Below are 24,613 nucleotides of genomic sequence, written 5' to 3' on the forward strand. Positions count from 1 at the left end.
ATGACTTTTGTTGTGATTTGGCGCTATACAAATAAAATTTGATTTGATTTGATTTGATCGTACATAAGATGGAATGACAACTATAAGTGTCCCCTCTGTTCAAGTCTTCAGATGTCTGTTTAACATTTACAAGAAACTTACTTGTTTTTAATGTGATTAATAATCCAGCCAAAGCACAGTAAAAATAATGAATAAAAAACAAAAACAAAAGAATTTCACTTCCTGGCTGGTAAAATGTGCTGCCAGGTGGAAGTGTACACAGACAAATCCATGGTCATTCACACATACAAATACATACAGAGAGTGGAAAGAAATCAAAGGATGGAGGGAGGGATGAACAGGAAGGTATAAATGATTAAAGAACAAGCAACCTTGGATCTAAAATAAAACAGAAAAGATGGAAAACCAACATGGAAAAAACTGTGAATTTCCTTTACTGCTCCATTACTTCAGCCAGAAAACAGACCCCATACTGTAACTAATGGTGTTTGAGCCCTGCACTCGTCTGAGTGACACAGCAGCCAAGAGTCTCCTTTTGGGTACAACTACTTATTGTCTATGGCTGCAGAGTGCACTACTGCACTGTGCCCTTCATTTAGAGAGGAAGTGGACCGTCAGTGGCCTGATGACTATAAAACAGAAAGAGTCTGCTGTGTCTGGCCTGGCTGTAACCATATACAGAGGCAGCAGCTGGTCAAAGAGAACTACTGTGCGCGGTAATGATCTTAGGAAACAGCATCTCATGATCAGAAAATATTTACTTAGCGTCGCCACAATATTTGAGCAATCCTAAAAAGTAATAATGAAGTTAAATGACATGTCATGACATCACCAGCTCTCATACTTTCCAAATTTATTGCATCCTCTTCAAAGAGTTTTTAAATTTTAAATCTGCTCCACCAGAGAGAAATATTACTTCAATAAAAGAAGTCGTGAGGAGGGGATACAATAAATGGATGACTGATTTTCCAACGAGGCCTGTCTCCTTCTTCAGTCCTGCAAATCTGCAACAAACTTAACTTCTGCTCTGCCACTATTTCATGAACAAGTCTGGTGATATTCTGTATTTTATTGTCAACAAATCCCATAAAAAGAACTGATTTGTGAATCCACTGTCTATGTAAAGTGTGATGTACAGTATGTCTTATTTCTCTGAGCCATGAACTGTAGTTTATTAACTCCTGTTTAAGTACTGCATCATCTGCATCTTTTTTAAAAATGTTATTATATTCAGTACATTTTCAATCTGTTTTTACAGTAGAAACCAGAAGGTTTGGGGATGAGGGCCTTGAACATGGTAGACAAATTGGAGTATTTAGGGACACATTGTTGGGGTTGGTGTTTTTATGGAATATGGCAGCATTGCCCTTTAACAGCGAGTAAAAGTTCATCAATTTAGAACGGCTAAATTAACAAATCAAAATCGATACACAAGAACCAAAGATACCATCTTTTCTTCCCATACATTCTTCCTAGCGCTTACATACATTATCCACAAAGTAATTAAACTATCCGTGCATTATGCTAGGAATGGTTTCTGCATCCTCCAGCTGCAAGCTGTGTGATTTTTACATATGCAGTTGTAATCCAACACCTGTAAACAGTGATATGTAGAATCAGATGTAAAACAGACTCACAGTTAAATATTAGTAATAGCTTAGACAGGTAACTGTCAGGCACTGTGAGTCTGTTTTACATTTGAAAAAGATGGTAACACTGTAGGAAAAATTAAGGATAGTTAAATAGGAAGTTAAAAGAAGAGATAATTATAAAAACAGGGCAAAGGCCAGTGGATCTGTTGAACGTCTTTCTACTAATATGAAGCAATTAATTAAAACTGGCAGACAAGCCTGGCCCTGGAGCCAAAGTTACTATCATATAAGAAACTCTCATGACTCTGGGGGACTCTGTGTTTGATTAGCAAGGCCTAAAAACAGACTGGGAAGGAAACAATGAAGGGGGATCCAGAAGGAGAGCGAGAACATCTGCCTCCATAGCCACAATGACAGAGAGAGAGAGGTTTTCTCTTACGGGGCCAGCTTATTCAAACAAAAGCCATAAACACATGCTTGCAAACACACGCCAATGCACACAGAACTCATACACAGTGCTTCCCACGTTATTTTGAACATAAAGCATTTATGTGAAGCGGCGAACGACATAAAGAAAGTGATATTTTCACTCCAACCCAGCTAGAATAACCTTGCAATCAGTGTCTGAAAAGATGTTTGGTCCCTCCCATACAGTAAAAACGTGTCCGTACTGTAGCACAGAGTAATGAAATAAAAAGCAGGTCAATGCAAATATATATGAATAAACAACTCTCTTTTTTACAATGCCATTTAGAATCAACACTGAAACTCAGGAATACAAAATACGACATTTTCAAACAATTCCCAGACCTATTCACAAGCTTGGAATGAACTAGGCAGATTTACGCACAAGCGGAACTGGAAAGGTCCCTTCAAGGCAATGGAAGGGAGTCACCCAGTTAAATGAACAGACAAATATCTGCTTTGGATTTGCTATTATTTTATGAAATATATCTGTCTAAAGTTACAAAAGTGAAAAATAACTTACAGTAACCAGCCTAAGAATATGATCAGGACTTTGATGTTCATTAGTGATACTTTACAATATTCAATACAAAATGAACAAAGTCATATTTTATCAGTACTTACTAAAGTGTTGAGGTTTGACACAGAGTCCTAGTTAGATGCAGAATTTGGCCCTTGTGTCTATTTATATGTGATTCAGTCAATTTACAATAGAGACAGAAAAATACATTAACATCAGCAACACAACTGTCTTTATCCAACATATATTGTTCCAAGATAAACAACTGGCAACATATAGGGAACACAACTGTCATTGCCACAGTGAATAACATTATGAGCATTAAGTGCAAAGCAGACAATAAAAGTAACAAATATTCGTGTGACCTTGCAATGTTCCTGATGGCGTGATCTGATTCTGTTTGTCTGCTCTCTTCAAAGCTAAACAACCGAGCCAAGGAGGTCCAGCAATGTTACAAAAAGGCTGCTAAATCTGGACAGCAGCATGGCCACTTGTGGTTGAAGGCCGCCTCACACAAGAAATGTTAGGTAAAACTTAAATTACAGGGTTTTTCACTAAGAAAACAATTTTCACATGCAAGGAAACCTTCCACTCTTAACTGAGACTTCCAATGTGCAGCTGAGGTGCATAAACAGACAGTGGAAATTAACAATTAAAATGTATGTAGCCCACATTCACGCAAGGGGCTGACAGAGACATGGACAACCTGGTGCTCAGTTTGAATGTTTCATCTGAGGTCTATACACATTTATTCTGAGCCAGCAGACTATATGCATTTCATACTAATTTTCTAGATGGCGGGGCATGGAAAGGACACATACAGTATGCGCAACCAAGTTCACACTTCAATCCATTAAGTGTCAGAAGGCCAATAACCACACCTCTACATCCAGCTAGTTAAACTTTTGGTTGCCTCAGTGACAAGCCGCCATGACAAGAGAGTGCTCCAACTGCAAATGTGAAGATGAGTCTCTGAGATCCTGCTGTACAGTAAGAACAAAATAAACGGTCAGTAGGAAAATTCCTCCTTACCGAAGTGTCCCTGAGCATTACACTGGAGCCCTACTATTTTTTCTAATGAACCAGGAAGCTTTCAGCAGCAGGTTTCAGACTTAAAATCAGTTTTCATTCCACTTCGCCCTAATAGCCTTAAAGACACGCAATGACACTGTGTCTGCAACAATAAGGATCACAGGAATTTTCCAGTCTCAGTACAGTACATGGATCACCTAAAGCAGAAGAAGTTTGGGAATCCCATCTTCATGGAATGTCAGCAGGCCCTAAATCACATCACCAGAGTCTCACTGAATTCTGATATGCTCTCCAGCTGGACTGCAGAGCAAAAATGGGAGATGGGAGTGAGATATGGCTGCTGTACAGCTGTCCACCTACAAAGCCTCCCATTAAGGGGAAAGAGACCCCGCATGAAACTCCTGCACTGTGATGCAAGGCAGTCTTTGGGGAGGAAACCGTAAAGGAGAATGACTTCACCGCAATTGCTAGATATCTCTTGCAGCTTCCCAAGAACATTCTGCTTGATTATAATAGGCTCAAAGGGAAGGAAGAGCAGTAAAGAGACTTGGTGAAAAAATTCAAAAAACAATGAGGGTAACTGAAGGAGACAAGTAAGATTCAAAGTAAAGCAAAACCTTGTAAAAGACACTAAAGATGTTAAAGGAGAAACTCATTCCACCTTAAATCTCCAGCGGATATGCTGTCAGTTTAAATTATGTGCTAGAGAGAAATGGAAACAAAAAAATTAAAATATTTGAAGAACAATGCCATCATTTTCAGCTAAGGCACGACTCAATTAATACCTTTTGCAGGAAGGTACACAGTACCTTTAGAGGTTAGTGTACTATTCCATTAATCAACTGGTCAATTGACAAATATATCAATAATTTTGAGAAGCAGTTTATTAAGCAAAAAGAAAAGAAAATCCCTTGATTTCTGCGTCTCTAATATGAGGACTTGCTGTTTTTCTCTGTTTTATGCCGCAGTGATTTGAATATCTTTGGGCTGCTGCTCACACAAAACTAGCAATTCACAGATGTTATGTTTTGAGCTTTGGGAAAAGGCATTTTTCCTGTGCTCTCACAGTAAATTACAAAAACAACAGATTAACTGATGATAAAATAGTAAACCTTGGCTGACAAAAACAGCCTGGAATGCATGGCTCTCAGTATATCTGTACTCAGAGTATACGTTTGTATCTCCACCATGCCCCTTGTCGTTCGTGTTTCCGCTTAACACCTCTCTGTAAATGGATAATTTATGTACAGCTGGTGCACTTGTTGACACATTACAGTAGCTGGAGCAAGGTCTGGAAAAGATGAAGAGAAGAAGGTAGCAGGGAGGAATAGGCATTAAAAAGGAATTGACAGCGAAAAGAAAGATGGAGAGACAGATGGACAGAGAAGGGGTGTTAAAGACAGTGAGGTTCTGCTTTGCACCACTGGCTGTTTCACATTTCCTTGTTTTTCATGCTCTCCTGCAGAGGAAGGTCCCATTAGAGCCAGTTTATAGCCTCTCTACCTCCTTGATCCTTCATCTCTGTCTCTTTTTTACACACATGAGCAGTGGCCTTGGCTTATAATGTGTCATGTCTTCCTTACAGCATACCTGACCTACAAACAGCAGCAGAAATCATCAATTAAGGCATTTACAGACCTATTTGTGTCATTTAATGAGGCTAAAAGAGAGTGCACAGGGACAGAAGCTCTATTTTAAGACTAATGTCTAACGCAAAGACTTCAAACAACAACTGCCATAAAAGACTACCCCAAAACACCTGAAGGCAGCTCATATAAATCACTGGGACCTTTTAAAACCAACACAAAGCTCATTTTAAAGGTATTTTTGGTGAACTGCCAGTCAGTTGCTCTTCCTTCAGTTGTTTTATTTTAAGAGATACTGTGTATGCCAATTTCATTCCACTGTCATTGCATTTTGCTGTTTTATGATGCTTAACATTGTATCAAAATATTACATTGGAGGTTATAAACCACTTGGCAGTTATGTTCCATATAAAAAATCTTTATGACTGAGCTTATTAGTGGGAGTACTTCCCCCTCCTCTCCGTCTGGCACAAAGCCAGTCTGATCTTTGCCCAGTCACTGAAAGCTCTTGATCCATGAACCACAAAGACACATGACTCTATGGTAAAGAATCACTCTCTCTTTTCACTGTCTGCTCACCAAAGGGAAAAGAACGCAAACCTAAACTTTCATCCAATCATTTTAAGCAATTAATGGGGGTCGGTGGTACTTGATTCCCGAAGATCCCTCCTCCAGTTGTCCCCAAGAAGTCCAAGGTATTTGCCCTTGGTCATAACTAGACAAAAACTGAGCCAGAAGGCATGTTGAGCAACTGACGCTTTTATTCCCTACAAAAACATTGAGAAACAAGGACTTGGACAGACACAGTGTACAGAAGCAGACCGTCTGCTGTAGCTAGTGATGCTGTGGGGAATTATACACTTAGAAGAAATACAGAAACTCTATTAGAACATTTATGTAACTTGTTGGAGGAGATGGCTAAATTCACTCCTTTGGCAGAAATATATTTAAATTTGAAAACATTTCAGTACAAATTGTGACTGAGCAAACATAAGACCAGGGACAAGTATTAACAGTGTCAACAGAGACATCCATCTGCTGCCAGCGGCACTAGTGGATGTCACTTAACTGGCCTGTCAGTCTGTTCATGCTGGTCCAGAGTAAGCTAAGTTAACTCAATTTAGTAAACCGCGACTCTCCTCTAGTGCCATCGTTGGGTAACATTTTTAGTCGTGCAAGTAGTACTACATATGGCAATTATATTTATTTATTCCCAAATGAGATTTATTTTTAAATACTGCATGAACTTAATGTTTTTATGCTCCAAGCTACTGGAATAACATCCATGCTCTCATTTCTTTGAAAATCAGCCTCAAATATTGTGGTTGCCTTTTAATTCAGTGTATCACTGAACATCCTTTTAACTAAATTATTCATATGGAGGCATCCTTGTCTTTTCTTTGTGTGCCTGGGTAATAAGCCTTCATTGATTTTAGTGACATAATGGCCTTTCTTCCTGCAGCACCCCCTCACCCTATAAAGCATTTTTATTATTTTTATTCCATACACATTGTAATAACCTATATGAAATGATCTGCCAGTAAAGCCTGGTGATCATGTAGGTATCAACTTAATCCTTTCAGTCAACAAAGGAGATTAACATTGTTTTGTTCAGTTTAATGCTGCTGTCAGAATGGTTTGCCTTTCCTCTTAGTAGATCTAAACAGGGTCTGAGTGTTTAACAGTATAGTTAAAGTTTAAATACACTGTTTAAACACATCAAACATACCAGATTACACAGTTCAAAGATTTAGAGGCTCACTAGTGACAGTGTAGTGTGTGCTGCCTCAGGTGAAACAAACAGGTGCTGCACTGTTGCCTCCTCAGACAAGCGTCTGGAATGTGTCAAATTCTTGAATGCAGTATATTTTAATAGCTCTGAGGTGTGTGCATGCAAAGCATGTCAAAAACATGTATGTGCTGATCCCTGCGTAGTAAATTCTTGTGTGTAAACAAGTGCGACTGTACGGAGCAAGATGAGCTGCTGACTGTTGATGGTGATAACCAGTGTGGTATCAATCTCAGCCACATTCCTCAGGGTTCATAAAAAAGTATCTTTTTATTTTTATTTTGACTGTTCTACATTAAGCTGGGGGGTGATGTCAAAAAGACCTGATAGAAAGAAGAAAAATGATTACAACATTCCTCCCACTGCAACACTATCTGTAGTCCTCCGTCACATTTACCAAAATCCACCTCGCCTGTTACTTGGACTCCTCTGTTCTAGTTATGCCAACCTCAAGGTTTCTCCTCCCAGAATCTCTCAGTCATTCACGTCAAGAACACAAATATTTACAAAGCAGACACAGTCAATGCCTCTTGTCTCCAGTCCATGCACAAAGAAGTGGCTATGTTACGTTCAGGGTCAAGTCGAGCCCCACTGCTGCCACGAGTCTCCTCTTGGGATCAAGAGCCTTGTATGAATGTAATATTGTAAACATTGTGCAATGGTTCCAGTATCAGATCTGAGCAAACATTCTGTTACTCTGGCAGCATCCCCAGTCAGCAGTTCACATCCTGACAATAATCTTAAAAAGGGTAAGTCATCTAAATCCATTTCTTCGCATCCCAGTCTGTACCGTCCATCAATACACAAAATACTGTGAATATTTTAGTGGGATATAATCAACTCAGATACAAAAACAGTAATAAACAAAGCAGTAGGACTATTTTGCTGAATAAAATGTTGTCCAACATCCTGATATGCACAGAGTTGCAATTTATTATCTTATGAGATTATCTCTCAGATTGGGGTGGCTGTGGCTCAGTAGGGACGGTGCTGCCATCTGTGTGTGTGTGTGTGTGTGTGTGTGTGCGTGCACGTGTGAGTTGGTGCCGCAGATGGCTTGCCTCGATTCTTACCAGAGAAAAATTCCTTGTGTGTGTAACATACTTGACCAATAAAAGTGATCATCATTATCATTTGATGGTTTGTTGCCATGGGTATGTATTCAGCTGCTTATAATTATTAAAATGATTCATTCTATCTTCACTTTAGAGAGATAATCAGATTAATAACCAATAACCAATTTTTTGGCAAACTGTTAAGGATGTTTCCTTCTCTTGCCCAGTGTCCCGTGACCCATTAAAGGATATATATAGATATAGCAGGATAGCTAATGAATGGATGTTATGTGACAGCCCTCGTTTCCTTAATATTTTCTCCAAATCTTTACACCTTCCTTTATCTATATTTCTTCCTTTTTTCCTTCATGCTTTCATGCTGCCTTCTGCTCTCCCTCTCTCACTACCGCATTCATCCCCAGCAAAGCCATCCTGAGCAAAACAACGTCTGAGCTGATACCACCTTAACACAGTCCAGAGCTCCTGTCATTCTCTCAGGCTATAGAAGAAGCTGATAAGCAAGAATGTGACAGGAAAACATGTTACCCTCTTGCACCCCCACTTCTCTCAGCCTCTCACTCCCTTCACGCACTTCTCCATTGCTCTGGTGATCCTCCATGACACAGATATTGACAGCTTGAGATTTGAAGAAAGACAATGTCCTGTTTGGCCTGTCAAAGTAAAGCAAACTGCGCTTCGACCGGGTTCATCATCTGTTCGTATCTGCCAGGATTCCAGCCATGTTTTCTGGAAGAGGCTGTTTCACTTGGCTGTCGACAGATTCATAAACAACACTGCTGTACACTGTGGAGATTCAGATAGTTTCCAACAGAGCCCTTAAGCCAGAGATAACAATAACCCACTGACAGGCTAAGGTTTGGCCACACTATTTTCAGATGTCTCAAAGATTGTTAAATGTGAAAAAACAAAGTCCAAAAAGCATAAAACCTCTCCAAATGTTCAGTCTAGACATTGGCTCAGTGTCTAGACTGAACAGCCACACACGCATCATCGGGCTTATGCAAACCAGAACAACTAACTCTGGCAATGTATGGCTGTGTCTGTCTACCACTCAAGATCCCTGGCATCAATGAATCGCATGGTGTAACCATAAACACCTACAGTTCTGCCAAACCCACTGAGGTTAAAGCAACAGAAAAAAAGAGATGCTTGATTTTTGTTGTGTTTACACGTAAGATTCTTGGTTACGTACTCCTCTCACCACAAATCTAATTTGTTTTGGAGACACTGCTACTTCAAAGGAGCCTTATAATATATATCAGAGCAAAATCTTCAATAAACATAGTGAAACATATGAGGGTATTTCACACCACGTAACTAAAACAGAACTGAGATGAACAGGGCTAATGGTGCCTCAGCTTGCCACTGTACCTACCACAGCAACTGCAGTGACACATATTCTTTCTAGTGCCTTGACGGTGTGGGTACGTGTTTGGTCTATATCATGAGAATGACGACTTATAGATAGTGAAAAGTCCACAACAAAACAGCCCACTACTCTCCCATGACACTTCCCTTATGTGTGCGAGAAAGAGACAGGCAGAGGAAGCACTCCTCGGCTGCGGCGCCTCGCTGTGCCCTTCCTTTTTTGCGCCAGCTGAGACAGCTGTGCTGTCTGCTGTCTGCTATTAATTAAACCAATAAAACTGATTAATTAAGCATAATGGGGCTCAGGTCTTGACAACATCTGATAAGAATTAAGGGGGCATGCATTTTGGCACGATGACCCCGATGCCCTTTACTCTGGCTCTTGCTTTGCAAATCCTCTCGTTCCTGTTGCTCTCTTTTTTCTCTCTTACTTTTAAACACTGATCTGAATTATTTAAACTTATCTGTCACTCACATGTCCTTCTTTCTTCCTAATCCTATCTAATTCTGGATTGAAAACATGTGGACACAAAGAGGAAAGGCCTACAGGCCAAACACAACCAGGACTGTGTCCCCTTGTTTTCATTTATTAGAGTTCATACGTATCCTGATTTGAACTGCCGTTGTTTCTTTTAAACCGCAAACTCAGCACTGGTTTTTCTGTTTATTCCCTTCAATCCCTCCCACCTGCCTCCCCACGGGTGAGTTGTCTAAACAACTGAGGTCTCGCACAGCAGTTTCTGAAACACAGACACACACACCAGCCAGTGCATCTGTTAGTTGTTCTGCTCTCCAACAATCACACAGACTGCAATGTTCCTCTGTGATTACAGTGTTGCATATTCAATCAAAATAATGTATCAACCCTTAACCTTAAATGACGGAGACCACCTGCATCAAACTGCAACACTGTGCTGTGTGACCTGGAGATTTAACAGACCAAAGGATGGACATTTAACTATAAAACTCATCTGTCATTACATGGGTTGCTGCACTGCCACAAAGATCATCTATCATTTCTGCGGTGGGTGCTTTCAAAAGGATTAAAGGCTTTGAGAGTTTCTCCACATAAAGAAGAGCCACTGCCTCACCACTTCTGCTCAACAGAGACATATCCAGCATCTCTGTCTGGAGATGATTAACAATAAATGTCTTCTCATCTGATTTACACAGACTGTTTGTATTGTATAATTTCCGACTGTAGGCGTCATCTCACAAACTAATGGTGTGGAAGTAAGAGAGAATTGTTTAACTTAACTTAACTTCTGATTGAAATTGTAAGGCTCCAGTGTTTGCATTTAACACATTATGGAGTTATATGACTACCTACAATCATATTTATAGACTCTACGGAGATTATGAGGAGATTGTGAGATAAGAAACATGAGAGGAAAAGTAAATGTGTTTAAAAGATAGAAAAGACAAAGAGACAAAACAGTCCTACAGCCTACATTTTCACTCTTTATCATTCATTCCTGTACTTCAGATGGTTTATGGTTGATTTTCTTGACAATTAAAAGTATAGTCTTGGACTTGTGCTATTATTGTAATTTCTTCTTGAACTGATATTTTATGGATCCATATAATCTTCCAAACCAAGGGAATAATCCCACATGCCACATTATTATGCATGCACATGCATCTAAGAGTAAGTTTTTATTTCATTCCTTGTGGGGACTTTATATTGACTTATTCATTTCCTGGAGACTTACCCTAACCTTAACCATAACTGCTACTTGCCTAACCCTAACCCTTCACCTAATCTTAAACCAAGTCATCACTCTAAAATACACTGATTTAGATGGTTGCGACTGGAGCCCTGAACAATGAAGAGTTGCCAGACTTAGCGGTCAAAAATGGCAGCGGGTCACATGACTCATGTAGCTTCAAATAATTCTGAACTATTCAACGTTCCTGTGATTCACCATTACTGTAAAGAGCGATCCTTATAGAGTCTGTCTCCTTCTTAATCCACTCTAGGCCAAGTCCCCAGGATGTGAGTGTGCTGTTTTCGGTGCCCACGGTGTGAGTAATACCAGCGACACACACACACATAACTCTGGCAATAGATCAAACCAATTTTTTGTTCCGCAAATGAATATGTAAGAACCAATTGAGAGATAAAGTAATAAAACAAAAATGGCAGTTTTTAAAATGACAGCAGCATTACTGTTGCATGTAGAAAAGAAAGAAATTAATGTGTGAAATGTAATTTAAAGGAGGAAATTCTCGGCGGGGAGCAGTATGTGGTGTATTCAGCTGGGAGATAGAGTCAGAGGTGAGGGAAGGACATCAAGGTTTTGAACACACGCACACACAAACATGTCACTGTCTCATTCCTCCACCCCTACGGCTCATTATTGGGCTTGCTGATAGTGATCTGCCCTCTGCACAGCTTAGACACAGTTACAGGACAGGATGCTTATTTAAATTTCACCCATAGTAAACTTAGCAGCAATCTGAGACCAAGTGGTTCTGATTTGGAGTAAGTGCTGACAGGTAAAGGTAACAAGGACAAGAGGAAAAGAAACGTTAAGAAACTCCATATGTCTGTTCCTAAGGCATGAACATGTTTTGTTGCAGCAATGTCTGGAAAAGAACCATGTTGGTTAGCAAAGCTAAACATGATACAAGCACATCCTTTCACTGGGATTGTGGTCTGCTTCTTCAAATGATTCTGGAGTTTTTTCAGATTCCGACTGCCGCTGCTCAAACTAGGAGCCTTTTCAAGTGTAATTAGTAAGACAGTAAGATCCAGTGTCTTAAATTACCCAAGGTAGAACCACACTAAATTCACACAGAGAAAAAAATACGCATATATGCAGGTCTAACTGTTTAAGCATTAACTGTAGCTACTCAGGTTACGAATACTTTGTGTTGATGTATCAGTGATTCTAGACACCTGACTGGATAGATGAACAATTGAATACTTTGTGTTAATGTATCAATGATTGTAGACACCTGACTGGATAGATGAACAATTCACAAAGCAAAGCAAACACATGGAGTTTTACATAACTTAAGTAATGGCTGAATGAGAGACAGGTTGGTAAGGAGAGGACTTCTGAAAACAATTAAAGGAGGATAATTAGGTGTATGAGCTAGAGACAGGTGAGGCAGGTGTAGTCCATCTTTCTTACCTGTGCATTCGTGCTGCAGACCCTTGCCGTAATACCCCTTCTCACAGATGCAGTCATACTGCCCAGTGTGTGTGCCACACTTACAGCTTGCCATCAAGTCGCAGCAATCCTTGCCTGTATCACACAGAGAGGAGCAGCGCGACCGATCCTCATGGATGTAGCTGCCGGTAGGGAGGTCTGAGCATAGGAAACAAACACAAAGAAGCACAGGTTGCAGCAGGATCTGATTGCAGGGCCTGTCAGATAATTTAGCTAAGGTCAGACAGATCTGGCAGAGCAGACAATCAAATGTATTGAAAGTGGGGGATTCTAGCACAACTTAACACACAACTATTTGCTTTCAAGGTGCATGAAAAAAAGAAAGATGTCTTAAAGAGTCAAGACTACAGCAACACTTGTAGTATTAAGAACTGCTGAAATACATCTGCTCCCAGTTGCCAGGCCAGCGCCTTGCATGGCAGCTCTGTGTGTGTGTTCTGGTGTAATTTCTGTGATTTGATCTCAGGCCAGCAAGACTGGCCCAACATGTGGCTCCACATTTGAAATGTTTGAAAACCTGAGAGTGTGCTTGAGGCCGTTGTTGGCAGGGTCATTGGGCAGACTTCAAGACAGACCGTGAGAGACGGACCGGAGGCTGAGCTGATAGTGTGCAGTGTGTGTTGACTTTTATTCTCACAGCCTTATCCTTGCACTGCCTCACTGATCTCTACCACTGCACTTACTGTCTGGGATCTTAGAAACTGTGCATGAACATGCACATATGCTGGACAGTCTGCATGTGCTTGAGCATGATTTACAACTTTATACACACTCAATGCTAACTGTGAAATTTATGGAGATATCTGAGTTTAAAAACCATGACTTAATCCATTTTTTCACTAAACTGTGGGAAGTGTGGGAAAGGTCCTCTGCTTTGTCCAGTCTTTAAGGAAGTGTGGACAAATGGCTGTTGGCACTACATAACAGAAGAGACCAGGTGAAATGTCCACTGTTAGATTCCATTGAAAATATTATCTGCTCCCTTTTAAGTAAACATTAGATTTTAACAGGGTCAAAACCTTCATTTAAGAAATAATGTAAAAGATCAACAGGCAATGATGGAATACTGAGGCCTCAAAGAGACAAAAGAGGGGCCTTGGTAGTGTAAATGTTAATTTACCAAAACATAGGATTTGATTAATTCTCCCTTGTACTGCTGCCATGGGTATGTGAGAAAGGGTTGAGATGTCTTTTTGGCTGTGAATGAGATCACAGATGCTTCTTTGAAATGAGTTTGCATAATTTTCAGAAGTCTCTGATTATGTCTTTAAAACTTTGGATTCTCCAATGCAAAAAAAAAAAAATCCCAAAAGATCATCTGTTCATCTTACCTTCATGCAGTGCACGACGAGCCAAGGCCTCAAACTCGGCAAAGTTGTGCACCAGGTAGCAGTGCTGCTCCTTGGGATGCGATGCCATGTCATGGAGCTCCTTGATGTTACCCTGCCAGATGCCCAGAGTGAAGATTTCTACACCACGTTCCCTCAGAGCTGCTGCCACCGGCCGAGGGTCCCCACCATTAGAGTAGCCATCAGTAATCAGGAAAATGACCTTGGTGGCGTTATCACGGGAGTGACGCAGGATTTGCTGTTACAGAGCAGAAAATACAAACCCATTTACTTTCACATTTTATTCCATTTATCGTGGCTCCCTCCACTTCATGAAGAGCAGATAATGTCAACTCCCATGTTCCCTTATGGAATGAGCACTGGCAAAAAAAACAAAAACAAATGAAAAACTATAGAAAAAAATGTCATACATGAGTGCATATAGAGGGCAGAGATGTGCATCTGAAAAGAGGTAAACACTGATAGGCCTATGTATTCAAGTATGAGTGGATGTATACTGTATATGAACACGGGTACTCTACCTGCAGGTGAGGAGGGACGGTGGACATTTACCAGAGGGCTAAGCTGAAGCTCACACTTTAATGGGTATAACATTATGCTGAGCTTCTGCTTATGGCAAATATCATCAGCATATTGTGGCTCTCTCCGTCATGACCGTGGGGATGTCTGAACGAAGGCGTGAGAAATATTAACATAAAAGTGACCTACAGTAAGTCTGAATGAGAGGAAGCCTTTGCTTTAATACATGATACAGTCAGCAGTGTCACTTAAGAGCTCCTTTACTTTAGTTGTTTAGTAAATTACAATACTGGATTCTGTGAAAACAGCCTTTTTTGAATAAAAATAAAATTAGAAAAACTATTTTATAAATTCAGTCTTTCAACATTGATTCACACCACACTTACTTTATGTTGGTTATGAAGCCTCAACAACAAACCAAGTGTAAAAATGACCAAATGGTTTTAGAGGGCGTTATGTGCCAGATGTTTTCTTGGCCTGGAGCCTTGTTGTCACTGTGAAAAAGCCAGTCACTGTAACTGGCCAAGAAATAGTCCGGCACACTGTGTAACTCCTATAAAAACACAAATTGTCATTTTTATATTTTGTTTTTTGTTCAGATCAAACAAACGAGATATAAGATGTTAAGAAGTGAACTTCACATGTTCATACGTGGCTTTTGTTACCTAATGAAAGAGCTGACCTACAGTAGCTGCGTCCAGTCTTTATGCAAAACTAAAGTAATGCAATCATCCTGATACTCTATAGATTATAAAAGTTGACCATTCAAATACACACAACCCACGTATTGCTCTGCCTGCCAGCACGATACAGTACCAACATAGCTCTGACTTTAGTGACATGACTAAATTGAATAACAAAGAACGTCACACATAACCACTAAAAACAACCTTCGGTTCCTCAAAACCCTACATCAGCAAGACCAGCAACGAGGGGCAAGGCTAGTAGGAGGGACCAAAACAAAAAAGAAAAAGCTCTACAATTGTAATTATTTCTTCTACAGACTACGCAGCTGTTTGCCAGAGGTCTAAAACCACCATAGAACACTGGGCGATGCAGACCGGGCTCTTGCATTCGCCCCAGACACCAGCTACCGTTCCCAAACTAAGTTTAGCCATCGCTTACAATCTACCACATACAATTAGACAGGACATTAAAGTCAGAGAAACATATCTTTATTTTCTTAGACCGACCATCTGCTAGCACTGCTGTGAAGGCCAAGCTGAAAGTCAGTTAGGGGTATTTTAAATGAGGCTGAGGGGTTATATGGATGAAACCCACTGAACAATGGATGTAAAGAAAAAGGAGTTGGATCAATTGATGCAGAGAAGATAAAAGAAACTGAAAAAGGAGAACAAATCAAGGCTTATTGACCCAGTGAAAGTCAGAAAGGTTATCATATATTGTAAAAAATTAAAAAGGGAGGGAGGAGGGAAGCAAAGGATGTGTTAGAAGGTGGTGGATGATTTTTCAGCATTTTAAGTCCAAACAGGATGTAATAGTGACACATTACAGAGCATAAAATACAGAGTGAAAAGTGAGACGTGCAAGGGTGTGACCACCGAGGGAGGGAAACATAACAGGAGAGCAAGTTCTGGTCTTTATTGTCTAATTGGCTAAACTTCAAGCGGCCCTGGCAGTAATTACAGAGCCTGTGTACTAAGGGAGGAAAAGGAGGATGGAGAGAGACTAAAGGAGATGGAGAGCCTGGTTTCTCTGATCCTCAAAGCTCTATGCTGCTTGTTGCTCTGGTTCCCAGCTCAGAGAGGTTCACTATGCCCGCTCCCAGCTGTCAGTGCCCCCCTGTCAAGCTGCCATCCTCCCTGGTCCTCTTCAGCCAACTGTCAGCACAGTGACGCTGCTGACTAAGTGTTTAAAGTCTTTCCAAGCCAGAAGTCCAATGGCCATTACTGGATCAATGTATGCACATATGCTGGTATAATTAGATGTCTCCTATTTATGTGTAAATGTTGTGTGTTTCGAGTGTTTTAAGGGATCGGCTCAAAGTGCTGAAGGGCCACAGTGGTTTCTCTGTTAGCCATGGGTCTGGTGTTAGCGAATGTGGAGATCCCACCAAACGGAGCATACGCATGCATACCCACTAATAATACCCTCCCGAATAGCCTGCACATACTTTGGGTCAGAGTATTAACATAAAGGCGACCGCAGGGGCCAGTGTGTGGGAAGAGGCTGCTGTTTTAGAGGAACTCTCTGCATGCACCTTACAGTACACAGAGCAGCAAATAATGAAGGAGACATAACACACAGGCTGCTAAAGGTCACATCAGGTAAGTTAATATTTGTAGTTTATGCTCATAAAAACAGATTTTCTCTGGCCATTCCAGCACAAGAACAGAAGCAATTCTGTAAGAAAGGGATTTTAAAAACTGGTATTTAAGCTTCAGAGACACTATGAGAGAGAGAGCCAACATGCTGTAAAAGGTGTAGCAAATACAAGTCATTTATTCTCCTCGATCAATTTTTAAAATGCTAATCTCCCTTAAACCAAGTTAAAAACTACATTAAACACTGAGGTGAGAACATTTATTTGAGAAAATTGCTGAAACAGGTTGACGTTTTAATTGACTGAAAGCAAGTTTAAATTGGCTGGGCCTACTATTCATACCAGATGTTAGGCAGTGGACAGGAATTAATAGTATTACTTCTGTACATGTATCTAAGACACCTTGAACAGCTGCATGCAACATCTACTCCATTTCTTCATTTACACACTTGGCAGATTCTTCAATGCCGGCAAAGTTCCAAAAATAATAAGACAGATAAGACCATTTAAATGTGTCTGGTCTGGAGCTGATGATATGTATCAAAGCAGCAATGATAATGCATGGGCCAACAGGCCCGGATGGATTAGTGGTAAGAACAGCGAATCTATATCTGCTCTAAAATGCCTCCAACAAGAAGCAGGAGACAGAGGAAAGGTCAGACAAGCACTCCATATGTGGAGCTGGTGACCACTTTTTTAACAGAGTGGAATCACACACATATTGTACTCAGATTGATTTACCAAGTGCTCCACGTTCCAACCTTCACCCCTTGTCATGAGCTTTGCATAGTGATGGAAAGAATGAGCTCTCAAATACAGGCAGCCAAAATGAATTTCCTACATCAAATGGTACGGTATGGAGCTCAGACATCAGGAGGGAGCTCAGAGTGGAGCCACTGCTCCTTCAAGTTAAAAGGAGCATCTGATCCATCCACAGCGGATTTAAAAAAAAAAAAAAAAGCAACTCAAACTTCACCCATTGTGAAAGCACTTTCCCCATCAGCTGGAAGTGAGAGCACTTGTTTTGACAGACTATCTGCTCTTGGCTTCGGTGGAAGAATGACAACAAGTCTGTAGGGGCTCAGGAGAACAATATGTACACACATACAAACAATTACAGACACTAGACTCAACCTCGGTTTTACTGATCAATATCTCAGGGACACATACTCTGGATATTTGAGATGAACTAGGTCACTTGAAAAGATACATTGTTTCCTGGATGAATTAACAATACAATATGTCTCAATCTCTCAGGGCCACCAAAATGTTTGTTACTCACTTTTAACTGGAATTGCCACTGAAAAGGCACATTAATCATCTTCTTCTCACATATATATATATGTATATATATATAAGTATAAGTTCTAAATATATCCTGGGACAATGTCTGCAAAGCAAGTTTATAGGGCCTCTTATCCCAGAGAAATATTGCTGTGCATCTGCACTTTAAGAGAAGTGGATGTAAAAATGAATGCAATATTTTAAGACAGGATCTCTCATCAATCATTGTGCTAAAAGTATAGGTTCCCAAAACCACAGAGGAGACTGCACAGATAATTAACTTGTCCAGAGTATTGGCAAAATTGTGGAAAACACGAGAACCACTACAAGAAAAAGCTCCAAATTTGCAAATGGATGACTTTCTTATGACTAGATAATGATTTTAACGTCTTCACTACAGTCTTAACTACATTCAACTTGTGTAATGTGGATTTCCATGCAAGCCCAGACTAAAGCCAATTTGACTGAATAGTGAGATGGTATCTAAAATGCTGGAGAAGAGAGTACAGACAGTCAGTGAACAGGTCAGACACGGTGGGCTGAATAGCTGTATGTGTTAGCTTGATGGTTTCTGTCACGCCATTCATCAAACTCCACAACTCAACAGGAGCAACAAGAGAGGGAGAGACGCAGAGAGCAAGAGAGAAGCTAACTCCACAACATGATACCAGAGGGAGAGGCTATTTTGTCAGGCAAATGAGAACCCCCACCGCATCAGTCTCAGTGTTGTGTTGACAGAACAAAGCGTTTTTTAGGGACTAGTTGTGCTCCAATCGAACATGGCATTCTGGGTAATTGGAGCCTGGAAAGCTGGTTTGATTGAGTTGGGGAAAGAATAACAAGAGCAGTTGTGGTCTTGTTCCAGTTGGACGATGGCAGGGTCAAACTGGCCGCCTCCTGTCATGCACCCTGGGTTATTTACATTAATTCTAACGCGTTTCCTCTGTTTCGACATATGCTTGACATATTCAGTATTTAAATGTCAAGTGATGTTTATTTCAATGACTACAAATGCTAAAATATTGCATATCTGACCTCAACAGTTTTATTTTGTTGCACTGACATTTTGAAGGCTGTCTAGCCACACTAAATGTACAGTCACATGCTTTGCACAATAAAGCAGGTGACATTACTAAATTGATGTCATGGTTACTGGCCAGTTTCATTCACTGTACATGTATTTTGGACTTCCATTATGCTTTTTTCTCTGATGATTTTTACTGATGTGTGTAAGAAAATATTCACCCTCACATTTCCTTCACCAATCTATGGGGTCCACAAGTTATTTAAAGGCCTGTCCTTTTCTATACTAATAGTATTTTCAGCACTTCCCATACAGAGGTTAAACACTCTACTAGCAGCTAATGTCCATCAGCATGCCAGTCCTGGATTAGCTTATTCTCCTGTGCCATAGACCTCTGTTGTTGTTCAAAGACAATTAAAACTTAGCAGTGAAACACATCGCTGCTAGAATATAGCTGCTTTCATACTGAACTACGAGTAGGTGTTGAGCGATTTTTTGTCACTGAATTTTGGCCTATTAGTGTTGCTGTCAGAAGACAAACCACCTCTCTTATGACAGACTGATCTCTGTAAGACTGGCCAACATCAAAATACCACAATCTGATACTGACATGAAAATGTTCTACCACTAAACTGCATTGTGCGTGCGTTGGATATTATCTACATGTACGTTACGTAATAGATGTCGTGCTCATGAGACCATTACATCACTACTCAAGCACAGAGTGAGCCACAGAATCATTTCTAAGGCCAGGCTTTGATTTTGAAATAAACAAATGCTTTTCCTGACTCCAGACTGGCGTGTTGAAAGTGCTTATACACAGGAAATGATTTGGGAACCATTGCTGGCTTTAATGCATCCACGAAACTTTATCCCATCTAGGACAGACCTAGACCACAGTGCACAGACCGACACAGCATTTTTCTTTATTATGATAACTGTTGCTCTTCCTCATGTTCCTCTCTCTGTCCTCTTGTTCTCACTGCTCCTGAGGGCTTTATTTGTTGTGGCACCAGCTGTAGGTGGAGATTATCTTTAACAGAGCAAGCAACTGGAGAGATGTCAGATATGGAGAGGTTTCAGATTATTGATTCTCCTATTTGCACTCAGCCCTTGTTGGTAGGATAAGTTAAATTAGACCCTATAACATCAGGAGGAGGAAGAAGCTGGGAGGTCACTTGTGGAGCAGGGCACATTTTGGGAGGTTTTGCTCAGAGACTGAATGGACTCTATGGCCGTCATCACCATGGATTTCAACAAAAGCTCATAACCTCACCATAAATTAAAACAAATACAGAACATACTCCAATAATTCTCCAATAAACTCACTAAAATACCAAAACAAATGTGCTGTTGCTTGGAAACACTTGTGTTTAGTGCTTGGATACCCTGAATTGAAACTTCAAAGTACTACATTTGTATGCTTTTGTGTTCTTCACTGAAAATTGGTTTGGAAATCGATATCGTGTCTTGGGGAATAACTTTCTTGCCAACACACAGCATTTCAAACATGAACAGATTAAAGGTGAGGCGAGTGCATACTTTATCTCTAATAGTAAGTTTGAGGCTCTTGCTGAGGCTGCAAACACAACTAACGACTTCAGAAACACAGTGAAATCTTGCACAATAAGACCTGGAGAATGCTGCAAACAATAAATAAAATGGGATAAAGGATAATTTGAGGGTTTGCATATATGTACCAATTATTACTTAGACTCAGGTGGCTGTTTATTAGGTGCACGTATCTAAAATTAACACAGTCCAATTCAACAGTTCACCTCATGAAGGTGATAATGTTCAGTTTTTGTTGTATCAGAGAGGTGTTGATCTAACTGTATGACAAAATGAGAAATTCAACTACACTTGTCAAAAGCAGTGTATTCCTTTGTTGAAGATGCATGTTTGTGCCAACTATTCAGTATGAGAATGTTATCAGCTGATTTTAACTTATCAATACTGCAGCACAAAAACACCAAAGATTTTATTTTTGCCCTGACTAGTTTGTTTCAACTTTAAACTGTTGTCTGTGCTGCACTGCAACGGAGCCTTTGGTCTTATCACAAGTCCACGGTGGCATCCTCACATGACTTGTATTGTCCAACCAAAAAAAATCACTGCTGATTATTTTTCTGTTGATCAGCTAATTGATTAGTTGACTCGTCATTTCAGCTCTTTTTTTATGGTATCTGAAGTACTATGGGTGTGTCAGCTTTTCAGCCAACATAGCAAATCAGTACTTAAAATCCTCAAAATATTTTTTGAACATTCTACAATTCCATACCAATGAGCAAAATCCAATTTAAAGCTCCAGAGCAGCTACAGCACCACATGAACCTTGTTTAGTAAATTACTGTTTCCAATCATGGATGTGAAAGTGCTCAGAAAATCTATACTTCGAACAGCAACAACATTTTGAGTAACAGGGTACCTCTATCATGTCATCTTTCAAAGATCTATATAAGTATCAGCCTCAAAAATCCAGTATCAATATGTCTCTTTTCTGTACATGGAAAAAAGGCTCACTCAAAAACTGGTGGCCTAGTGGACACACTTATTCCAGAGAGATCAAGAAAGCACAGTTTTGTGATCATAGTTGAACACAGGCCGCAAAAGCTGCTGACAGTCAGCTCCTGTCCTTGCTGATGCCTCCCTGACCTTTAACCTTGCTGACAGAGCCTCCTTGCCACTCCTGTCTGAATCACACTTTACATTCTGTACGTCTCCACTGACCCCACCAACCCAACTTTCACACACACACACACACACACACACACACACACACACACACACACACACACACACACACACACCTCCATAAGCCTGGTGTCAGCAGCACCTGTCAATCGACGAGCAGTATTTTAAGTGAAAGGGAATCCATGTGACGGTATGTGTGGGTATATGTGTGAATGTGCACTCAGTGGAAAGAACAGTGTGCGAGACTGAGTGAGTGAGCATGATGTGTAAAGAAAAGTGTGTGTTCACAACCGTGTGTGTAGATGTGTGTACATCCAGACAATGCACAGAGTATGGTTTAAAAACCTAGATCTAGGATTTTTTACTGTATCTTTGGCAAGCATGTGCATAAACACCTGTAATTTATTTATACGTCAGTCTGATAAACTAGATCAGTGTCAGAGCCAGTATTTTTTCTAATTAAATAAATAATTATCAGCCAAATGTGATCAATGCACAATATATTATACCGTTATAAACATATGCATAGCTCTCAAACAAAAGAATTAAAATTTGAAAAGGTTTTTGTAAAATATGCCTGTATGATCTTCTCTAGTTATAATTAAGAAATGATGTGTAGTTGTGAAGTTATGTTAGTTTACACTTATAAGATTGATCTAAACAGTAACTCGAGACTTATAAAAAGAGAAAAAGAGACAAGGTCACTGATCTAGGATCAGTCCTAGGTATCAATTAAAGCCCAATTTCATGTATCAGAAGTAGTACCTAGAGAGATAAAGCAGGATTGATGCACAAATGCTCAGAAACTTGCTTGAGCACACACACACGCACACTTTCCCCGTTGTTTCCACTGGCCTAAGTCACCTCATTTTCATTCTCTAATTCTTTCTCCAACTGGAGTCACTGGTTTTAGCCACAGCAAGCCCCAGTTAATTGACCACAGCAGCTTTAGCCCAAAGCCAAGTGGGACATACTGCACAGCCTCAGCACAGACTGTCTACACTGCAAAGCGCTGGGTCACACCCTGGAGGCAAGAAAAAGAAGACGAAGCACAAAGAGAGCAAAGAAAGACGCAGACAGATGGATGATTACCTGGTGCTGAAAAACTAAGACAATGAAAAAACAGACTGATTCAAACATCAGTTGAAAAATCATCGACACACTCAGCAGCCAAATACTGTATGAGCAGGAATTACAACATTTCAGCAGTTTTGAATAACTGGACAAAGACTTCACTTTACCATTCCAAACACAAACTTTTCAAGCTGTCTACAATTTCTATAAACAGACAGCATACTGTAGATATACAGGAGCACACATGCACACTTTCCAGAAATGTCAGATTCACACCCCAGTCAAACACACCAATGGCTGCTAGCTCCTCCACTATGCATCAGTTTGTTGAAACAAAGGGTTATCAACACTTAACCTAGTTATTCAGGCCATCACCCAAAGACAGACAAACTGCTAAAAAGGAGGTGGGTGGCACTGAGTATTTGAACCTGTCTCCCTAACAGTTCAACGCTTTTTTTGGCAATGGGGTAGGGTGAAAACTAAGCTTAATTGGATTTGGACCGTCTCTGACAGGGTACTCCTGAAGATGGAAGTCCACTGATCCTCTAAAGAAAGAGCTAAAGACATTGAAGAAGCACCAAGGAGATCTGCTGAGGTCTAACATCACCAAGTCTGGGCTGCTGTAGTGATTTCAGACAGGACCAGCATGTAAACTTATTTAATAAATCACAACTCTGGCTCGAATTTGGTTCTAAGGAAGCCTGTAGGAACTATCCAATAAATGACGCCTCAGGGCTCAGTTGATCTATCTTAAATATAATTCTCTTTGCCATTTCCTTCTTTTCCTTTTAAGGGGCCCTTTTGACCCACTTTTTACAAAGTTTGATTTCTGTTTCTCACTGTTTTCCATCTGAGGTCAGTTTGCATGTTAAACTGAGAGTCTGTCTGTGAGATAATGGTAAATGAGGACGCCCCGGGGTCTTCTGGATGTTCAACGGTAGGAAAGTATTTCTGGAGAATATTCAATATCCATTTCAAAGAGAAGGGTAGGAGTAGGCAATTACTGTCTATGCAATCAGACACAGGACGACAGACTGCAGTTTAACCCTTGTAGAGGGCAGACGGTACACATTATGAATTCATGGAAACTTAGCTATGCAAATGTTTGGCTTTCATTGTAATTCTGTCAAAATAAACAGTTTAAATCAACAGACAGTTTAATCAGATTTTAATGACTCCTCTCAGGGCTAGAGTCGCCACTCAGCAGTAGTTCTGCAGGCAGGTTTTAAGCTTTTATCATGACTACATACACAGAGTGAAACTATTAGTAGATTCATAATGTTTCAAATTAGTGGACAACTATTTTACCCATTAATTGACTGTAAGTACAGTGAATAAGAAAATATGGTAAGTCTGTATGTGAAGTTATTGGGATGAAGGACATTTCATTATTCTGTATTCTCTAAATGATTAAGAAGAAAAATGGCAGAATAATCAATAATAAAAAAATATATAATTCTCACTGCAATATCTTAGAAAAAGCCAAAGAGTGGATAGAGTAAAAAGAAATGGGGGGTGAATTAAAGATGAAAGTCAACCTGATTTAACTCCGTGCCACCAAAACACATGAATGTGAAATGAAGAAGCTGGTTCTGGATCAAAACTTGTTCCATAAAAATGTCAAGAACGTGGTTGAAATATCATTTCAAAGCCCACATTTACTTTTCCTTCAAGCAGAAGTATGAATGATGACAGCACTGACAAAAACAGCTCAGTCAAAACATTTAGTGAGAAAACACTCCAAAAAACACTTGAGGCTGATGGAGAAAGCTCTGACA

The 24,613-nt window shown here is 40.1% G+C and overlaps 1 protein-coding gene across 1 annotated transcript in view; it reads right to left on the bottom strand.

Annotated features, from left to right (window-relative positions):
• Positions 1-24,613, bottom strand: part of svep1 (sushi, von Willebrand factor type A, EGF and pentraxin domain containing 1) — an 82,808-nt gene that overhangs the window by 49,924 nt on the left and 8,271 nt on the right. Inside the window, exons 2-3 of the mRNA XM_020624589.1 lie at positions 13,939-14,194; positions 12,569-12,745 (exon numbers count right to left, since the gene is read on the bottom strand). Of these exons, the coding sequence (XP_020480245.1) occupies positions 12,569-12,745; positions 13,939-14,194 (433 nt within the window). The remainder of the gene's footprint in view (positions 1-12,568; positions 12,746-13,938; positions 14,195-24,613) is intronic.

Source organism: Monopterus albus, unplaced genomic scaffold (genome assembly GCF_001952655.1).
Source record: "Monopterus albus unplaced genomic scaffold, M_albus_1.0 scaffold333.1, whole genome shotgun sequence".
Lineage (NCBI taxonomy): Eukaryota > Metazoa > Chordata > Actinopteri > Synbranchiformes > Synbranchidae > Monopterus > Monopterus albus.